The 19,982-nt window shown below is 40.6% G+C and overlaps 3 protein-coding genes and 1 non-coding gene across 4 annotated transcripts in view; 2 read left to right on the plus strand and 2 right to left on the minus strand.

Annotated features, from left to right (window-relative positions):
* Positions 1–19,982, plus strand: part of LOC122694965 (interferon-induced very large GTPase 1-like) — a 1,416,129-nt gene that overhangs the window by 520,160 nt on the left and 875,987 nt on the right. The window lies entirely within an intron of this gene.
* LOC122695260 (zinc finger protein 215-like) overlaps positions 1–19,982 on the minus strand; it is a 462,760-nt gene that overhangs the window by 159,436 nt on the left and 283,342 nt on the right. The gene's annotated exons all lie outside the window — the stretch shown is intronic.
* Positions 2,541–2,646, plus strand: LOC122703585. Its single transcript, XR_006343532.1, has one exon. It is a non-coding gene; the product is annotated as a U6 spliceosomal RNA (small nuclear RNA).
* Positions 6,768–19,216, minus strand: LOC122695132 (olfactory receptor 2AG1-like). Its single transcript, XM_043904663.1, has 4 exons — positions 19,078–19,216; positions 9,868–9,871; positions 8,635–8,799; positions 6,768–8,086 (listed from the first exon to the last, which is right to left on the minus strand). Exon 4 carries the CDS (start codon positions 8,062–8,064, stop codon positions 7,120–7,122), a length of 945 nt encoding a protein of 314 aa, XP_043760598.1. The 5' UTR covers positions 8,065–8,086; positions 8,635–8,799; positions 9,868–9,871; positions 19,078–19,216; the 3' UTR covers positions 6,768–7,119.

Genomic DNA, 19,982 nt, shown 5'->3' on the forward strand with positions numbered 1-19,982 from the left:
GTCTGGGAACCAAGATCCCACATGCAGTACAGTGCAGTCAAAAGAGTTGAATAAATAACATAAAGCAAAATAAATTTTCTATGAAGAGAAGGAAGATAAGACCTTTCCAGCAGTATTCAATTTGTGAAATTTTCGCTAAGTTGGATTAGAAGTCTGAGGAGTCTGACCAAGAGAAGGACTCCTGTTCCTTCAGCTCCTCTGCAGATGTGCTCTGGAAATGTGGCACTTACAGATAGAGAGCTAATTGAGTCCTTGGGCCTTGGAAGTTTCTATAGAACAAGAATATGGCTTACCTCTTCTCAAACCTGTAGAGAATTAGGAGAAACTGCTTCTGTCACACAGCTCCTCAAGTGTCTCATCTAGCCATGATGCATTTGTCAGACAAAGTTCATGGGTACTGATGCTACTCTTGCTGAGGTCTTGGGGGGAAAAAATGAAAGCAGTGGGAATCTGGAGAAAGTAGATATTAGAAAGGCTGCTCAAAGGAGACCCAGCAGTGACTGATCTCACTGTCCCTGGGGCCAGTACCAAGCCAGGGCCTGTCCTGGGGGAAGCTGCCCAGTTTCCTCATCCCATAACCCCACCCCCTCTATTCTACCCCTGTGTTTAGAGGGGCGTAGCCTAACCTCTCAGCCGAAATGGTCTCCCCTAGAAATGCTGGTGATAGAAACAGGATGGTAATGAATCCCTTTGGGCCTGTTTCCTGGTGCTGTCTCCCTGCACTCTTCTCTCACTAAATGAGCTTGGAGGCCCTGGGTTTCTATGTCGCCTAAGGGAGGCACTGATGGCCTGTTTCCAAATTACTGACAGAACTGAGCAGGAAGCAAAGGTCCCTTTCTTGGCCAGCCAGCCTTCTACCCCAGATTTAAGGTGGGTTTTAGGGCATCTGTGGAATGTTGCTTCTCACCTCCATAACCCTGGCCTCTCTTATCATCCTCTTAGACTAGACCATTTAATTCAATATGGCTTTGTTCTGTGAAGTCTGTAATTACCAGGTCTTCCCTTCATTGACCTTTGTGTGAAAGTCACTCAGTCGTATCCGACTCTTTGTGACCCAGGCCTGGGGGAATTACAATCCAAGCCAGAATTCTCCAGGCCAGAATATTGGAGAAGGTAGCTGTCCCCTTCTCCAGGGGATCTTCGCAACCCAGGATTCAAACCCAGGTCTCCTGCATTGCAGGTGCACTCTTTACCGTCTGAGCCACCTCTGGCAATCTGTTGTATCCTCTACATAAGTATGTGTCTTTGATATTATTATTGTCTGTTATTGTATGTTATTATGCAAATCTGTGAATATTGCGCAGGAACAATAAAAAGAAATAGAGACAGTACTGAAGTTGGAGAATGTTAGTGTTAATGAAAATCTTTTAAATGCTCTCAGAGAAAAATGACAGATTTCCCACTGACAAAGACAGATACAGACAGAAGATAGTGGAGTTTTCACTGACAGTAATCAGACAAGAAAGAAACATCTTCAAAAGCAATGAGGGAACATAACTGACCACTTGAAGTTCTCTCTATGCATAGATAAATAACCACTAGAGAGTGAAAACAAATTGCAAACAGAAGCACAAGACTTTGCCACCAAAGATGCCCCAATAAAATAATTTCAGCAAGGAAAAATGTGATGTCTAGGGATGTTTATAATACAGGAAGCAATAGTGAACACGGAAATTGACTCAATAAATATGTTGCTAATTTTAACTGACCAATAATGAACATATTTGTATTTCAAAACAGTACAATTGAAATTCTTGACAAAAATCAAAAGATGGCAGGGGAATTTTCCTATTGGTATTTAAAGAAGATTGTCGAAGTAGAATATTAAAAGCTTCATATATATTTATCTCCAATTATTATTTCCCACATTTTTTCATTTTTATTAAGGTACAATTTTCATACAGGAAAGTTCACCATTTTTAGTACATATTTTGCAGGTTTTGACAAATATATATAGCATATAACCATCATCAAAATCAAAATAGAGAAGTTGTATTGACTCCCCAAATTCTCTGTTACCCTTTGGTGTTCATATCCCACCCTCACCCAAATTCTTGCCAACTCTGATCTGTTTACTGTTGCTCCTATTTTTGTGTTTTTCTGCATGTTATATGAATGGTTTCAGATATTTTGAATCTAGCTCCTTTCATTTAACATCATATGTTTGAGCTTCACCCAAATTCTGCTATTAATAGTCTGTTACCATTTTTTGCTGAGCAGTGTTCAGTTGTGTGGGTGTATCATAATTTGTTTCTCCATTCACTAGTTAAAGGACATTTGTGTTGTTTCCAGTTTCTGTTGTTTTGTGGAAAAAGTCACTCTAAATATTCACATATAGGTTTTTGAGTAAACATAAGTTGCTATTCACTTGGGTAAGTACCTAGTAGTGAGCTTGTTCGGTTATGGTAAGTGCATTAAGTTGATAAGGAACTGTTTTCCACTGTGAGTAATCCATTTTCATTCCCAATTTTATTCTCATTTTTCATTCTGTTAAGCGATAAAATATAGAATCTTTAAATTCTGATTAAAAGTGAATAAAAGTGCTTACTTTGGGAGCACATATACTGAAATTGGAACGATACAGAAAAGATTAGTGTGGCCCCTGTGCAGGGATGACAAAAGATTCATGAAGTGTTCAAAATTTTTGCTCATTGCCATACTATTCACAACTGCCAGGACATGGAAGCAACCTACATGTCCATTGACAGATGAATGGATAAAGAAGGTGTAGTACATATATACTAATACAATGAAATATTAGCCATACACAGGAATTTGAGTCAATTCTAGTGAGACGGATGAACCTAGAGCCTGTTATACAGAGTGAAGTAAGTCAGAAAGAGGAAAACAAATGTTGTATTTGAACATGTATATATGGTGTCTGGAAAAACGGTACTGATGAACCTATTAATATTTGTAGAGCAGTACTTTGGCCACCTCATGCGAAGAGTTGACTCATTGGAAAAGACCCTGATGCTGGAAGGGATTGGGGGCAGGAGGAGAAGGGGACGACAGAGGGTGAGATGGCTGGATGGCATCACCGACTCGATGGACATGAGTTTGAGTAAACTCCGGGAATTTGTGATGGACAGGGAGGCCTGGCGTGCTGCGATTCATGGGGTCGCAAAGAGTCGGACACTGACTGAACTGAACCAAACTGAACAGAGATGCAGACATAGGGCACAGCGGGGGAAGGAGAAGGTAGGACGGATTGAGAGAGCAGTACTGAAACATACATTACCACAGGTGAAACAGACGGTGGGAATGTGCTGTATGACACGCGGAGCTCAGCCCAGTGTTCTGTGACAACCTGGGGGTGGGTGGGGAGGCAGGTGGCAAGAGGGAAGGGACGTGTGTAAGTCTATGGTGACTCACGCTGATGGATGGCAGAAATCACCACACTGTAAAGCAATCATCCTGGTATTAGCATTTAAAGAAAAAAGAAGACTTTGGGGTAATGAGCGGGGTCATTTCAGCAAGTAAACAAGGATGTGCAATTCAAGACAGAAAGTCACTTGGGCTCACACACACACACATACACACACACACACACACACACACACACGGAGTTGGAAACTGAAAATTAGTGAGTTAAATCCTGACTATTTAGCAATTCTGGAAATATTCTTAAAATTGTTTAAAGTCTTTCTGAGATATGTAGATTATAAAGATTTATTGTCTCTTCTGTGGAATGTAGCTGTTAATCTCTATGCCCTTTTAGGCTCATTGGTAATCATTAGTAATGGTATTAAAATCCACATTTTATAAAATATGTAAACAGTCATTTCTTTGTCAGACAGATGACTCACACACCTCTGTCACTGTCTGACAAGCGCTACTCTAGCGCTGAGGGGTTGAGTGAGGGCAGCCTGATTAAGGTGGCATGAATCATGAATGGTAGAAAAGGATCAGAAGCTGTAGGTACAGTTAAGTCTTTCAAGTCTATTTGCTCTGAGAAATGTTCTGAGAAATGGAAGGGGGAGCTTCTTTAAGATGGGAGATACTGGAGCATGTGTTTAACCTGTAGCAAATGTTCTTGTAAGGAGGGAGATGATACAGAGGGAAGCAGGAAATTCCAAGACCAATATCTTCGAGAAGTGAGAGAGCCTGGCTGAAGAGTACTGACGGAGGATCTGGCCTCTGATGGCCTCTTTTTTATTTGACAATGGAATATGAGTCATAAAAAAAGCAATTCTACCATTTATATAGCAGTGTCGATGGACCTAGAGAATATGATGGACTCTTTTGAAAGAAAAAACACTATGTGCAGACGGGCTGGTAAATGTGGTATTGGAAGATGAGGGAGCCCTATATGACACCTTCTCTTTTCTCAATGATGCAAAGTCATAAGCTAAGAGTCCAGGGCATTTTTTAAAAGAATAACAGATTTATTAGGGTAGGGCAATAAACACTATGTCCCTGGAATTTAAGACTGAATATTGCAAAAAGATATTATTTCCATATCAGTGTATGAGTTACATACAATTGCAATTAATATACTAATATGATTTTTTAGACATTTAGCAGATGACTCAAAAGTTTATCAGGAGGAATAAACAGATGATAAAACTTTAAGAAATATAAGGAAATATGGGAAAGGATACCCCTTACAAAACACAGACACTAGAGAACATACCTAGAAATACCCCCTACTGCTCTACTTCTAAGAAGACACTTTATAGTCAAGGGATTGTAAATAATAATGAGAAAATCCATGATAGGAGAGAGTTATTAAGGAAGCTAAAAGTAAAATCAGCTATTTAGAAACATATTAACTTAAAGTTTCACCATCCATCATGTACCACAAAAATTAATTACAGAGAAATTAAAGCTAAAGTCACTTGTGATATTATTAAACAGATCTAAGACAAATATGCAAATTTCTCTGAACAAAAAATGGGAATTGTAATGGCACAATCACCTTAAAAATACAAAGGAAAAAAAAAATACAAAGGAAAATATAAATATGTGAAACTACATAAATATTGTAGCACTTCTCTATCCAGCATATTCCACTACATATCTAGGTAATAAACTAAAAATAAATGTTGGAACATGAATAACTGTCAAATCGTTGGGGACCTTTGTTTATAAAGAGCTAAAATAAAGAGTTAAAATGAAACCAAGTAAGTAATATAAATGAAAATATCTGTTACATTTTCATTGATATGTTTAATAAATTAGCAAAGAGAGTTCATATGATGAGACAGCCCTAGAAAGAGTACAGTGAGGCAGGCACTCTCACATAATGCTAGCCAGTATGCAAACAGTTTCTAACTTTCTCATAGGCAGTCAGCTCTGGCTCTTTGTAACAAGAATTAAAATTTATTTTGCCTATATCCAGTAATTTCACTTCTAGGAATTTGATCTACCATAAAATCATACATTCATGTAAGAAAATTTGGGGGAACAAAATTAAGTGTAAGCAAATCCCTAAATACATTATATAGGATTCAAATGATGATACTACAATAGTCATTTATATTGATCATTTATCAAGACTATTTACTAGTTATTCATATAACAGCTAGCATATATTAAGCACTATTTGCCAGGCTCTGGTCTAAGTGTGTAATTATCTATTCAAGTCCCTACAAATCATCATGAAGTTATCATAAATCCTACTATTATCATCACTTTTCAGTTGAGCAAACTGAGACACAAATGGTTCAGTTTAATGTTCACAAATGATAAAGTGACAGCAGAGATTACACTCGGCACTCTGACCCCCTCCCTCCCTCCTCCTCTTCTCTCCACCCCTACACTGTAGCGTCCCTTCTTCACAAGGAAGAAGATTCACCAAATTTTAAACAACAATAAAGCAAGACCTTAACCAACATATACAGAACTATTTGGTAAATTGCATGCATGAATAACCCAAAAAGTGAATGCCAAACTTGAGAGTCCCTTGGACTGCAAGGGGATCCGACCAGTCCATCCTAAAGGAGATCAGTCCTGAGTGTTCATTGGAAGGGCTGATGCTGAAGTTGAAGCTCCAACACCTTGGCCCCCTGATGAACTGACTCATTTGAAAAGACCCATGATGCTGGGAAAGATTGACGGCAGGAAGAGAAGGGGACGACAGAGGATGAGATGATTGGATGGCATCACCGACTTAATGGACATGAGTTTGAGTAACTCCAGGAGTTGGTGATGGACAGGGAGGCCTGGTGTGCTGTGGTCCATGGGGTCGCAAAGAGTCGGACACGACTGAGCGACTGAACTGAACTGAAACTTTATAGGTGATTTTTGCTTCTTTCTAAATTTTATGTTTTTATAATGAATTTGGATTATAGTTTCATCAATTAGCTTTTGCCTTTGCATTATTGTTGATCTAAATAGATTAAGTAATTTAAGATAGTTCTGTAAAAAAAAAATTTCTGAATCTTTACAATGCCCTATCCACAAAAATAATCCCAATGATGTGAGCAGGAGTACTTTGTCACCTCTTAACTGAATAGACTGAAGTTACCAGATTTGTCCAAAATATTCCCATACTGATAAATCAAACGACAGAAATAAGGCATATTTAAGGTAGCTAGAAAACTTTATATATAGAGAGAGAGAATTTATGTATATATATATATCCTTCCTTTCATGTGGACACAGAGATATACATATACTCACTTAACAATTGTTTTGATGTTTTGAAAATTTTCTGTATCTATATAAACTATTAAAAAATTCAAGCAATATATACAATAGATGTATCTATGGCTGTATCTCTAACCCTAATTTCAAATTGAGGAATTCCACATTCAGTTTTATTGGTTTCTATCTTTTAATTTTAAATCAAGTCACTATTAAATTTTCCCATTTGGATTTTTCCATTATCTCAACAAAAACTGTCCCTTGAAACTGAAGTAGATGCATAGACACAAACTGATTCTTCTTTCCAAATAATTATTTGAAGAACAGCTACATAACAGACAAGAAGTCCAGTATATCTTCTGAGGATTCTTATTCCTGCAACAGTCTAAGAATCTTGTTCAAACAAGTGAAGTCTTCTGATTTTAAGAGGCTATCGGAGTTTGCTCAGACTAAATCTACTGCTATTGATCACTGATACATGATATTGATTGAAACTTAGTCCCCTACCATGTCTATTTTGTAACTGTGTCAGGAGTGTGTCCACACCATGTATTTTTGTAAGACCCTTCTCAAGGCCCCCATAACCTCTTTATTCCTCAGGCTGTAGATGAGGGGGTTCAGGGCTGGGGTGACAATCGTGTAGAAGACAGAAATAATGTTGTCCTGCTTGGGGCTGTGGAGGGAACTGGGCAGAACATACATGAATGTGGCAGCTCCATAGAACATCCCGACCACAGTCAGGTGGGAAGAGCAGGTGACCAGGGCTTTCTGCCTCCCTTCATTTGAGGGCATGTGGAGCACAGTAAGTAGGATTACTGAATAGGAGACAAGTAAAGCAACAAAAGGGGGAATCAGAAAGGTCACACCCATCATATACACCATGAGTTCATATCTGGAAGTATCTGCACAGGCCAACTTCAACAGAGGTGGGATCTCACAGAGGAGGTGGCTGATCTCCTGGGACATGCAGAAGGAGAAGTGCATGGTATACAGTGTATGACCTAAAGCATTCAGGGGTGCCAGGACCCAGGATGTGGCCACCATGAGCCAGCAGACCCTCGGCCTCATGAGGACCATGTAGTTCAGAGGATGACAAATGGCCACATACCTGTCATAGGCCATGAAGGCCAGTAGGAGGTCCTCTGCACCACTGAGGGTCAGTACTAGAGACACCTGAAGGGCACAGCCCCCAAAGGAGATGGTGTTTTCACTGAGCAGAAAATCTATGATGGCTTTGGGAGTGACAACAGATGTGAAGAGGAGGTCCATGAGAGAGAGCTGGCCAAGCAGGAGGTACATGGGCACATGGAGCCGGGCATCCATTGTGATGGCCAAGAGCAGCAGGCCATTGCTGGTGAGGGCCAGTGTGTATAGGACCATCACTGTAGCACAGAGCAGCTCAGGAGACCCGTTGTCATTCAGAATCCCCATCAATACGAGGCCACTTCCCAGGGTGGAGTTCCAGTGCTCCATTCTGTGTTGTTTCTTTAGTTGCCTGGAAACAAATGGATCCTTGGTGAATTTTTGTTATGATGGTCTCATAGTTTTATACCATCAGTGTTCCCATAGGATGACCAACATGAATCCAGTGAGATGATACCTTTCCCACTGGTAACTGATGTTTTCTCTTAATCGCTCAGTTTCTGACTCTTTTAATTATATCTTGATAAACAAAGAACCCATTTAATTGGAGAATAAACATTAGTATAAGAACCTATCTAATTGGAAAATAAACATCACTATAAGAGCTAAACATTAAAAGATTACTACGTGAGGATTATTCAGGACATCAAACCTGAACATGTGTCTCCCTAGAAAGTTAAATCATCTCTTTCACAACAATAAAGAAATATTCTACTACACATGATCCTGATTTTTTCTGGTACCTATGTTTTAAGTAGAATGTTTAATCAATAATTTACATACCCAGTCAGTGTTCTGCATAAGTCTTTTTTGATTGATTTTCTGAAACAGGCACAGAAATATGATTTCAATAATGCACCTCAATATACTTCTCTACATAACTTGTGTTATTAATCCTACCTTCTCACTTTTGCTTAAACTCAGATCCCCAATCTCTCTTTGACAGGGATAGGGTATCCACACTGGATTGAATGGACACACAGAAGGAGAAGAAGAGCTCTTGATCTGGAAATGGCTCTTGGAGTGTTGTACCCAATCTCAGGGAGAAAATAGAGAGACAGGCACCTGAGAATGACAGAAATCAGTGTCGCTCAGCGTGGGAACTGGGTAGATAAATCCAATTTTGAACACAGTGAAGCATATTTCTAAAAATCACTTTCCTTTATTGTGTCCTATATTTTTGACATGTCACTAATTTCCATCAACCTCTACAAGGTCCACAGAATTTTGATGATAAAAGGTATTACAGCATATCACAGACCTTTCATCTACTCTTAAATGTTCCTTTGGAGGCATTTATTGTAATGCAGGTGCAAACGTTTTTATCAAAGGTCAGCAAAGTCTATGGAGTTTAAAAACAGGCCCTGAGGCTTCCACCAGGAAGCAGATACCCTGGTCTGGGATATAACTTAGAATCTTACTGCAGACTGTAAGATTCACTGAATCTTCTTCATGTTTAGAAAACCAAGAATATAGGAGTTTGGGATGGGGTACAGACCAAAGCACCATAGAATTTGGAAGTCAGAGTAGCTGAAGTTCATATGTCTGTACTGGGCTCCATTTCTCAACTCAGCATTCCTAGAAGCTGCACACTTTCCTGAAAGTGAGACAATACACTTACTGTGGGAAGCCAGCTTCCTGACCACACGGTCTATCCTGGAGACAGTCTGAGAGTCAAGGAAGTTCCAGTAGAAGTGGAGAAGGAAGAGAGGCGCTTTCTAGAAATATTCAGTTAGTTTTTAGCTAAGTCGAGTTAGAAGTCTGAGGTATCTGACCAAGGTAGGTGTCAGGCTCCTTCTGTTTCTTTATTTCTTCTGGAGGTCTTCTCTGGAAATACAGTAAATGCAGAAAGAACATCAATACAGTCCTTGGATAGTTTCTATGAAGCAAGAAGATAGCTTTCCTGTTCTCACGCCTGTGGAGAATTGTAAGAAGCTGCTTCTGTCACACAGTTCCCCAAGTAGGAGGCCCATCTGGCTCTGGAGCATTTGTCTGACTGGGTTGATGGTTACCAGTGCTCAGATTTTCATTTACTCTTGCTGGGGAATGGGAGAAAAATGGAAGCAGTGGCAATCAGGAGGACGTAGATATTGATTAGAATGGCTGCTCAAAGGAGACACTGCAATGACTGACCTCACTGTCTCTGGAGCCAACACCAAGCTAAGGCCTCTCCTGGGGGAGGCTGCGTGGTTTCCTCACCCATGACCCCACTTCCTTTACTCTATTCTACCCCTGTGTTCAGAGGGACTTAGCCTCTCAGCTGAAATGGCCTCCCCTGGAAATGTTGGTCCAGGACATAGGGTGGGAATTAATCCCTTTAGGCCTGTTTCCTGGTCCTGTATCCCTGCACTCTTCTCTCACTAAATGAGCTTGGAGGCCCTGGGTTTCTATGTCACCTAAGGGAGGCACTGATGGTGCATTTCCAAATTACTGACTGAATTGAGCAGGAAGCAAAGGTCACTTTCATGGTCATCAGTCCTCTGCCACAAATTTAAGGTGGGTTTTGGGGCATCTGTAGCATCTTGCTTCCCATCTCCAGTCCCCTGGCCTCCTGACAAAAGATTAATCTCCAAAACAGACAATCAGTTCAGGCAGCTCAATATCAGAAAAACAAACAACCCAATCAAAGAGTGAGCAGATGACCTAAACAGACATTTCTCCAAAGAAGACTCACAGATGGCTAATAAATACATGAAAAAAAAAAAAAAAAAAAGCTCAACATCACTTATTATTAGAGAAATGCAAACCAAAACTACAATGAGGTTATCAACTCACACAGTCAGAATGGTAATCATCAAAAAAATCTACAAACAATAAATGCTAGAGAGGGTGTGGAGAAAGGGTAACCCTCTTGCACTGTTGGGGGGAATATAAATTGATACAGCCACTACAGATAACAGTATGGAGATTTATTTTAAAAACTAGGGAAATAAACCTATCATATGATCCAACAATCCCACTACTGGAGATATACTCTGAGAAAACCACAATTCTAAAAACATGTACCCCAATGTTCACTGTAGCACTGTTTACAATAGCCAGGACATGGAAGCAACCTACATGTCCATCAAGAGATGAATGGATGAAGAAGGTGTGATACATATATATTAACATAATGGAATATTAGCCATAAAAAGGAGTTAATTTGAGTCAGTTCTAGTGAGATGGATGAACCTAGAGCCTGTTACATGAAGTGAAGTAAGTCAGAAAGAGAAAACAAATGTTATATATGAATGCATATATATATATATATATATATAGTCTCTAGAGAAATGGTACTGATGAGCTTATTAATATTTGTAGGGCAGCAATAGAGACACAGAGAACAGACTTGTGGACACAGAGAGGGAAGGAGAGGGTGGGACAAATTGAGACAGTAACACTGCAAGATATACATTACCATATGTTAAGTAGATAGAAGTGGGAATCAGCCCAATGCTGTGACAACCTAGAGGGGTGGGATGAGGTGGGAGGGAGAAGAGAGGTTCAAGTGGGAGGAGACATACGTAAATTTATGGCTGACTCATGATGATTTATGGTAGAAACCAACACAACATTGTAAAGCAATTATCCCCCAATTAAAAAATAAATTAACTAAAAAATAATCTTAAATTTCAGCCCTAAATATAATTATTTTTGCCCTTGAAACAAGCACTCTGCTGAATAAAAATCTGGAAGTAATATTTTAATTTCACACTTTGTATTATATTTCAACCTACAAGTAATATATCATATTTGCACAGTTTCACAATTTTGAGTGGGTGCACAGAGGACAGAAAAGTGAATTTATGCAAAACTACCTTAATATTTCTCAATGCTCCTTAAAATCATTACACGTTTAAAAAATGTTTGACTACTAGTTAATGAGAGGTATGTAAAAAACTACATTTCACATTTGTTCAGTGGCAGATATTTTAGTAGTCAAAGTAATATCTGATATGCCAAACAACATTATTTTTAATGAATAAATCTGGGCTATCCTCAAAAACCAGAATTTCATTCTTACTTAAAGATTGTTGCTGAACCATGAAAGAGAAGCCAGGATTCTTGGCCTCCAGAGGAAAGGAATTCAATCTGGGGCCAGTGACAAGGCTTGATAGCTCAGAGCTCTTGTGTAATAAAGTTTTATTAAAGTATAAAAGACACAGAGAAAGCTTCTGACATAAACATCAGAAGGGGGCAGAAAGAGTTCCTCCCTGCTAGTCTTCAGCTACTAGCAATCTGCTAATTAGGAAAAGGAAATGTCTCAAAACTCAGAGACTGGCACCAGGCCCCTCACCCACAACATGCATTTTGAGATAACAATGGCACAAGGGGGGTTGTCCCCTGCCAGAAAATGAGTGACATGAATCTTGAAGAAAGGCAGGTTTCCAAGCAAATACAGTCTCATTAACATAGCTAAAGAGAACATTTGCATGAATAAAACATACTAGTTTGTTAAGTCGGCTCTAAGTCTTAAGCAGAGCCAACTTGAAGACTGAGTCTAGGGTTCATTAACATAGTTCATTAACATATCTTAAGACAAACATTTACATAAGAAAAACACATCCCTGAGCTCAAGGTTTGAGAAAAGTTAAGCTCAGGTGGAACCCTGTGTCTTCATAGCAACACCGAATTTTAAAAATAACCTCTTTTAAAATTTTTATAGAGAAGGGAAAAATCTAACACTTGTAGTTTGTTTCCTCCTGGTGCTTAAGAGAGAGATTAAAAAATGTCTGACACTTGAAGCATATTTCCTCCTTTGGAGACCCCTGGCCTTCCTGTCTGTTACCCTCTCATTACCAAAAATCAGAGGAAGAAGAACTAAATAACAAATGAGCCTAGATTTGGAAGTATAATTATCATGTTTCCTCTTAAGGTTTTGAATTTTTAATATTTAAAAATCCTACTTTATATCTCAAACTGGACATGGAACAAAAAACTGGTAATAAATCGGTAAAGACGTACATCAAGGCTGTATATTATCACCTTTCACCCTGTTTATTTAACTAATACCCAGAGGTTAAGTTCAGTTGATCAGTCTTGTCTGACTTTTTGCGACCCCATGGACTGCAGCACACCAGGCCTCCTTGTCCATCACCAACTCCCCCAGAGTTTACTCAAGTCCATTGAGTCCATGATGCCATCCAACTATCTCATCCCACCTCTGTCGTCCCCTTCTCCTCCCACCTTAAGTTTTTCCCAGCATCAGAGTCTTTTCAAGTGAGTCAGTTTTTCGCATCAGGGGGCCAAAGTATTGGAGTTTCAGCTTCAGTTTCAGTCCTTCCAATGAATATTCAGGACTGATTTCCTTTAGGATGGACTGGTTGGATCTCCTTGCAGTCCAAGGGACTCTCAAGAGTCTTCTCCAACACCACAGTTCAAAAGCATCAACTCTTCGGTGCTTTTCTTTACAGTCCAAATCTCACATCCATCCATGACTACTGGAAAAACCATAGATTTGACTAGACAGATATTTCCTGGCAAAGTAATGACTCTGCTTTTTAATATGCTGTCTACGTTGGTCATAACTTTTCTTCCAAGGAGTAAGCATCTTTTACTTTTATGGCTGCAATCACCATTTGCAGTGATTTTGGAGCACAAAAAAATAAAGTCTCTCACTGTTTCCACAGTTTCCCCATCTATTAGCCATGAAGTGATGGGACCAGATGCCACGATCTTAATTTTCTGAATGCTGAATTTTAAGCAAACTTTTTCACTCTCCTCTTTCACTTTCATCAAGAGCTCTTTGGTTCCTCTTCATTTTGTGCCATAAGGGTGGTGTCATCTGCATATCTGAGCTTATTGATATTTCTCCCAGCAATCTTGGTTCCAGCTTGTGCTTCTTCCAGCCCAGTGTGTATCATGATGTACCCTGCATATAAGTTAAATAAGCAGGGTGACAATATACAGCCTAGACGTACTCCTTTCCCGATGTGGAACCAATCTGTTGTTACATGTCCAGTTCTAACTGTTGCTTCCTGACCTGCATACAGATTTCTCAGGAGGCAAGTCAGGTGGTCTGGTATTCCTGTCTCTTTCAGGATTTTCCACAGTTTGTTGTGATCCACACAGTCAAAGGCTTTGGCATAGTCAATAAAGCAGAAATAGATGTTTTTCTGGAACTCGCTTGCTTTTTCGATGATCCAGCTAATGTTGGCAATTTGATCTCTTGTACTCTGCCTTTTCTAAAACCAGCTTGAACATCTGGAAGTTCACGGTTCACGTATTGCTGAAGCCTGGCTTGGAAAATTTTGAGCATTACTTTACTAGCGTGTGAGGTGAGTGCAACTGTGCGGTAGCTTGAGCATTCTTTGGCATTGCCTTTGTTTGGGAATGGAATGAAAACTGACTTTTTCCAGTCCTGTTGAAGAAGGAATTCATAGGGCCTGGACTCCATCTCAGGCCTGTCCGTGCTGGTTGTGCGCGGCCACCTCTCCAGTGGACTCTGAACTCTGTGCTTAGTGCCTGTGGGAATGACAATGGAAGGATAAGACCCTCTCTGGCAGGGGAATCTTAAAGATTACATCCAGGTTACTCATTGCCTAAGAGAAAACAGACACTAATCACCCCTGCCTCCAGACAGTATCTATTGGAATGTAACCACAGGCTTATCGGTTGTTAACTGGTTGGAATGTAACTGCGGGCTTATTGATTATTAATTGTTTGAACACATAACACATGAATGTTGGGGTTATTGTGATTGTATTTACCCTTCCTTCATAAGCCTCAAGGGATTTGGGGTGGTGGGTGTAGACACGTACACATGGGGTATAAAAGATTTTCACAAATGCTGGTCAGGGTCCTTGGCTAAGAGGAGACTCTGCCTTGGGCCCGCCGGTGTAATAAGCTGCACTCCACTATCTGCATTGTCCTTCTGAGTGAGTTTGCTTCCGGGAAAGCATGGCTATAACACTGCAGCCACTGCTGAGTTTTCCAAATTTGCTGGCACATTGAGTGCAGCACTTTCACAGCATCATCTTTTAGGATTTGAAACAGCTCAACTGGAATTCCATCACCTCCACTAGCTTTGTTCGTAGTGATGCTTCCTAAGGCCCACTTGACTTGGCAATCCGGGATGTCTGGCTCTAGGTGAGTGATCACACCATTGTGATTATCTGGGTTGTGAAGATCTTTTTAAAATAGTTCTGTGTATTCTTGCCACCTGTTCATAATATCTTCTGCTTCTGTTAGATCCATACCATTTCTGTCCTTTATTGTGCCCATCTTTGCGTGAAATCTTTCCTTGGTATTGTTGTAGCCACGCGTTCTGGGAAACATACTCGCTTAGAAGGACAATGCAGATAATGGAGTGCAGTTTATTACACTGGCGGGCCCAAGGCAGAGTCTCCTCTTAGCCAAGGACCCTGACCAGTTTTTGTGAAAACCTTATATACCCTAAGTGTATGTGCTCAAACCCACCTCCCCAAATTCTCTGAAACTAGTCTGAACAAAGGAAAAGAAAGATACAATCAAAGTTAACCTGTGATTCGTATGCCTTAAGCCTAGGTAATTAACAGTGGGCAATTATCAATAGGCCTGTGCTCATACCCCAATAAGCATAATAGAATATATGATTCTATTCAGTTACACAGATAATTAGGGTATTTTTTTAGGCGACGGAGAGTCTAGGTACAAGCCCTGGAGCTCTTCCAATCTGGGGGGTCTGATTTTCCAGTTTGTATGTCGTTTCCATAGATACTGGGCATATAGCTCAAAGTCCACAGTCTGGCCCAAGATGGAGTCTTACTTTCAAGATGGAACCTGTTCTGTCTCTTTCCTCCTTCAGTATCTCTGATTTGTTTGTAGAGATCTCTAGTCTTTCCCATTCTATTGTTTCCCTCTATTTCTTTGCACTGATCACTGAGGAAGGCTTTCTTATCTCTCCTTGCTATTCTTTGGAACTCTGCATTCAAATGGGTGTATCTTTCCTTTTCTCCTTTGCCTTTTTCTTTTCTTCTTTTCACAGCTATTTGTAAGTCTTCCTCAGAAAACCATTTTGCCTTTTTGCATTTCTTTTTCTTGTGGATGATCTTGATCCCTGCCTCCTGTACAATGTTATGAGCCGCCATCCATAGTTCTTCAGACACTCTGTCTATCAGATCTAATCCCTTGAATCTATTTGTCACTTCCACTGTATAATCATAAAGGATTTGATTTAGATCATACCTGAATGGTCTAGTGGTTTTCTCTACTTTCTTCAATTTAAGTCTGAATTTTGCAATAAGGAGTTCATGATCTGAGCCACAGTCAGCTCCCGGTCTTGCTTTTGCTGACTGTATAGAGCTTTGCCATTTTTGGGGGCAAAGAATAAAATCAATCTGATTTTAGTGTTGACCATCTGGTGATGTCCACGTGTAGAGTCTTCTCTTGTGTTGTTGGAAGACAGTGCTTCCTATGAACAGTGCATTCTCCTGGCAAAACTCTATTAGCCTTTGCCCTGCTTCATTTTGTACTCCAAGGCCAAATTTGCCTATTACTCCAGGTATTTCTTGACTTCCTACTTTTACATTCCAGTTCTCTATAATGAAAAGGACATCTTTTTGGGGTGTTAGTTCTAGAAGGTCTTGTAGGTCTTCATAGAACCATTCAACTTCAGCTTCCTCAGCATTACTGGTTGGGGCATAGACTTGGATTACTGTGATACTGAATGGTTTGTCTGGAAACGAACAGAGATCATTCTGTCATTTTTGAGATTGCATCCAAGTACTGCATTTCGGACTCTTTTGTTGACTGTGATGGCTACTCCATTTCTTCTAAGGGATTCTTGCCCACAGTAAGGGATTCACCCATTCCAGTCCAGTTTAGATTGCTGATTCCTATATTGACGTTCACTCTTGCCATCTCCTGTTTGACCACTGCCAATTTGCCTTGATTCATGGACCTAACATTCCAGGTTCCTATGCAATATTGCTCTCTACAGCATCAGGCTTTACTTCTGTCACCCATCACATCCACAACTGAGTGTTGTTTTTGCTCTAGTTCTGTCTCTTCATTCTTTCTGGAGTTACTACTCCACTGATCTCCAGTAGCATATTGGGCACCTTCTGACCTGGGGAGTTCATCTTTCAGGGCCCTATCTTTTTGCTTTTTCATACTGTTCATGGGGTTCTCAAGGCAAGAATACTGAAGTGGTTTGCCATACCCTTCTCCAGTGGACCACGTTTGGTCAGAACTCTCCACCATGATCTGTCCGTCTTGAGTGTCCCTACATGGCATGGCTCATAGTTTCATTGAGTTAGAAAAGGCTGTGGTCCATGTGATCAGATTGGTTAGTTTCCTGTGATTGTGGCTTTCAGTCTGTCTGCCCTCTGATTGAGAAGGTTAAGAGGCTTATGGAAGCTTCCTGATGGGAGAGACTGACTGAGGGGGAAACTGGGTCTTGTTCTGATGGGTGGGGCCATGCTCAGTAAATCTTTAATCCAATTTTCTATTGATGGGTAAGGTTGTTTTCCCTCCCTGTTTATTTACCTGGGGCCAAACTGTGGTGGAGGTAGTGAAGATAATGGTGACCTCCTTCAAAACGTCACATGCACACCCTGCTACTCTCAGTGCCCCCAACCCTGCAGCAGGCCACTGCCGACCCATGCCTCCACGAGAGACTCCTGGGCACTCATGGGCAAGTCTTGGTCAGTCTCTTGTGGGGTCACTGCTCCTTTCTCCTGGGTTCTGGTGCCCACAAGGTTCTGTTTGTTCCCTCCAAGAGTCTGTTTCCCCAGTCCTGTGTAAGTTCTGGTGGCTCTATGCTGGGGTTAATGGCGACCTCCCCCAAGAGTGCTTATGTCATACCCAGGTCTGTGGCACCCAGAGCCCCTGCTCCTGGGGCAGGTCACTGCTGACCCGTACCTCCACAGGAGACACTCAAACACAGTTCTGTCTCAGTCTCTGTGGGGCCTCTGGGTCCTGGTGTGCACAAGGTTTGTTTGAGCCTTCTGAGCATCTCTGGCAGGTATGGGGTTTGATTCTAAATGTGTTTTTGCCCCTCCTACCATCTTGCTGGGGCTTCTCCTTTGCCTTTGGATGCGGGGTATCTTTTCTCAGCAGCCGCCCCAGCGCTGTGCTCTATAATCACTTCCACTGTATAATCGTAAGGGCTTCCTTGATAGCTCAGTTGGTAAAGAATCTACCTGCAATGCAGGAAACCTCGGTTCAATTCCTGGGTCGGGAAGATCCACTGGAGAAGGTATAGGCTATCCACTCCAATATTCTTGGGCTTCCCTTGTGACTCAGCTGGTAAAGAATCTCCCTGAAATGCGGGAGACCTGGGTTCAATCCCTGGGTTGGGAATATCCCCTGGAGAAGGGAAAAGCTACCCACTCCAGTATTCTGGCTTGGAGAATTCTATCGACTGTATAGTCCATGGGGTCACAAAGAGTTGGACACAACCAGTCCCATCATTTCATGACAAATAGATGGGGAAACAATGGAAACAGTGACAGATTTTATTTTGGGGGGCTCCAAAATCACTGCAGATGGTGACTGCAGCCATGGAATTAAAAGATGCTCACTCCTTGGAAAAAAAGCTATAACCAACATAGACAGCATATTGAAAAGCAGAAACATTACTTTGCCAACAAAGGTCTATCTAGTCAAAGCTGTGGTTTTACCAGTAGTCATGTATGGATGTGACAGTTGGACTATAAAGAAAGCTGAGTGCCAAAGAATTAATGCTTTTGAGCTGTGGTGTTGGAGAAGACTCCTGAGAGTCCTTTTGACAGCAAGGAGATTCAATCAGTCCATCCTAAAGAAATCAGTCCTGAATATTCATTGGAAGGACTGATACTGAAGCTGAATCTCCAATACTTTGGCCACCTGATGCAAAGAACTGACTCATTGGAAAAGACCCTGATGCTGGGAAAGATAGAAGGTGGAAGGAAAAGGGGATGACAGAGGATGAGATGGTTGGATGGCATCACCAATTCAATGGACGTGAGTTTGAGAAAGCTCCAGGAGTTGGTGTTGGACAGGGAAGCCTGGTGTGCTGCAGTCCATGGGGTCACAAAGAGTCAGACACGACTGGGCGACTGAACTAAACTAACTGGACATTAAATCCCTTTTCAAAGCAGATAGGATATAAATTAAAATTTTTAAGTTCACAGAAAAAAATCAAGATGACAGGGGACTTTTTCTATTGGTACTTAAGAAGGCTGTACAAGCAGAATATTAAAAACTTTATTCAATTAATTCCTACTTTTGTTATTTTTATTAAGGCACAAATTTTCACCCAATAAAATCTGCCTCTTTTCATATACAGTTCTGCAATTTTTGACAAATGTATATAATAGCATATGAAAAAAGGGAAAGTGAAAGTGTTAGTCTCTCAGTCTTGTCCAACTCTTTAAGACCCTTTGGACTGTAACCCACCAGGCTCCTCTGTCCATGGGATTCTCCAGCCAAGAATACTCGAGTGGGTTGGCATGCCCTCCTCCAGGGAATCGTCCTGACACAGGGATCAATCCCACATCTCTTGAGTCTTCTGCAGTGCAGGTGGTTTCTTTACCTGCTGAGCCATCAGGGAAGCCCATAATAGAATACAACCACCACCAAAACCAAGATATAAAAGTTGCCTCAACCCCCCAAATTCTCTGGTGCCTTTTGATAAATATCCCATGCTCACCCAAACCCTTGGGAACTCTCTGATCTGTTTACGGTTTCCCTTATTTTTCCCCTACATGTCATATGAATGGTATCAGATACTTTGAGTATAGCTCCTTTCACTTAGCATAATATGTTTTAGATTCATCCAAATTCTGCCATCTATTAATAGTCTGTTCCCATTTTTTGCTGAGTAACATCCAGTTCTGTGGATGTATCATAGTTTCTTTATCCATTCACCAGTTAAAGGACATTTGTGTTGTTTCTGAGTATTGTTGTTAGTGGAAAAAAGCCATTATAAACATTCATGTATAGGTTTTTGAGCGACTATAAATTGTTATTCACTTGGGTAAGTCCCTTGTAGTAAACTTGCTCTGTTGTGTGATTAAGTATGTGTTTAAATTGATTAAAAACTGTCCACTTGTTTTCTGTAGTGACTGAACCATTTTTATTCTCATTTTGAATTTTTAAGCTGTAAAATATGGATTTTAAATTGTAATTAAAAATGAAGGACATATTGCCTGAAGCTTTAAATTTCATGTCTCCCTAATTGGCATTTAAAGATAAAAAGAAGAGTTTTGGTGAATGAGCAGGATTGTTTATGCAACTAAAGAAGAAGGTGCAATTCAAGACAGAAAGTCATACAGGGACACACACACATACACACACTTAGG

This window comes from Cervus elaphus, chromosome 1 (assembly GCF_910594005.1).
Source record: "Cervus elaphus chromosome 1, mCerEla1.1, whole genome shotgun sequence".
Classification (NCBI taxonomy): Eukaryota; Metazoa; Chordata; class Mammalia; order Artiodactyla; family Cervidae; genus Cervus; species Cervus elaphus.

Bases quoted from the DNA above. Each gene is read 5' to 3' on its own strand.
- LOC122695132 (XM_043904663.1), bottom strand. From the start codon at position 8,064: ATGGAGCACTGGAACTCCACCCTGGGAAGTGGCCTCGTATTGATGGGG.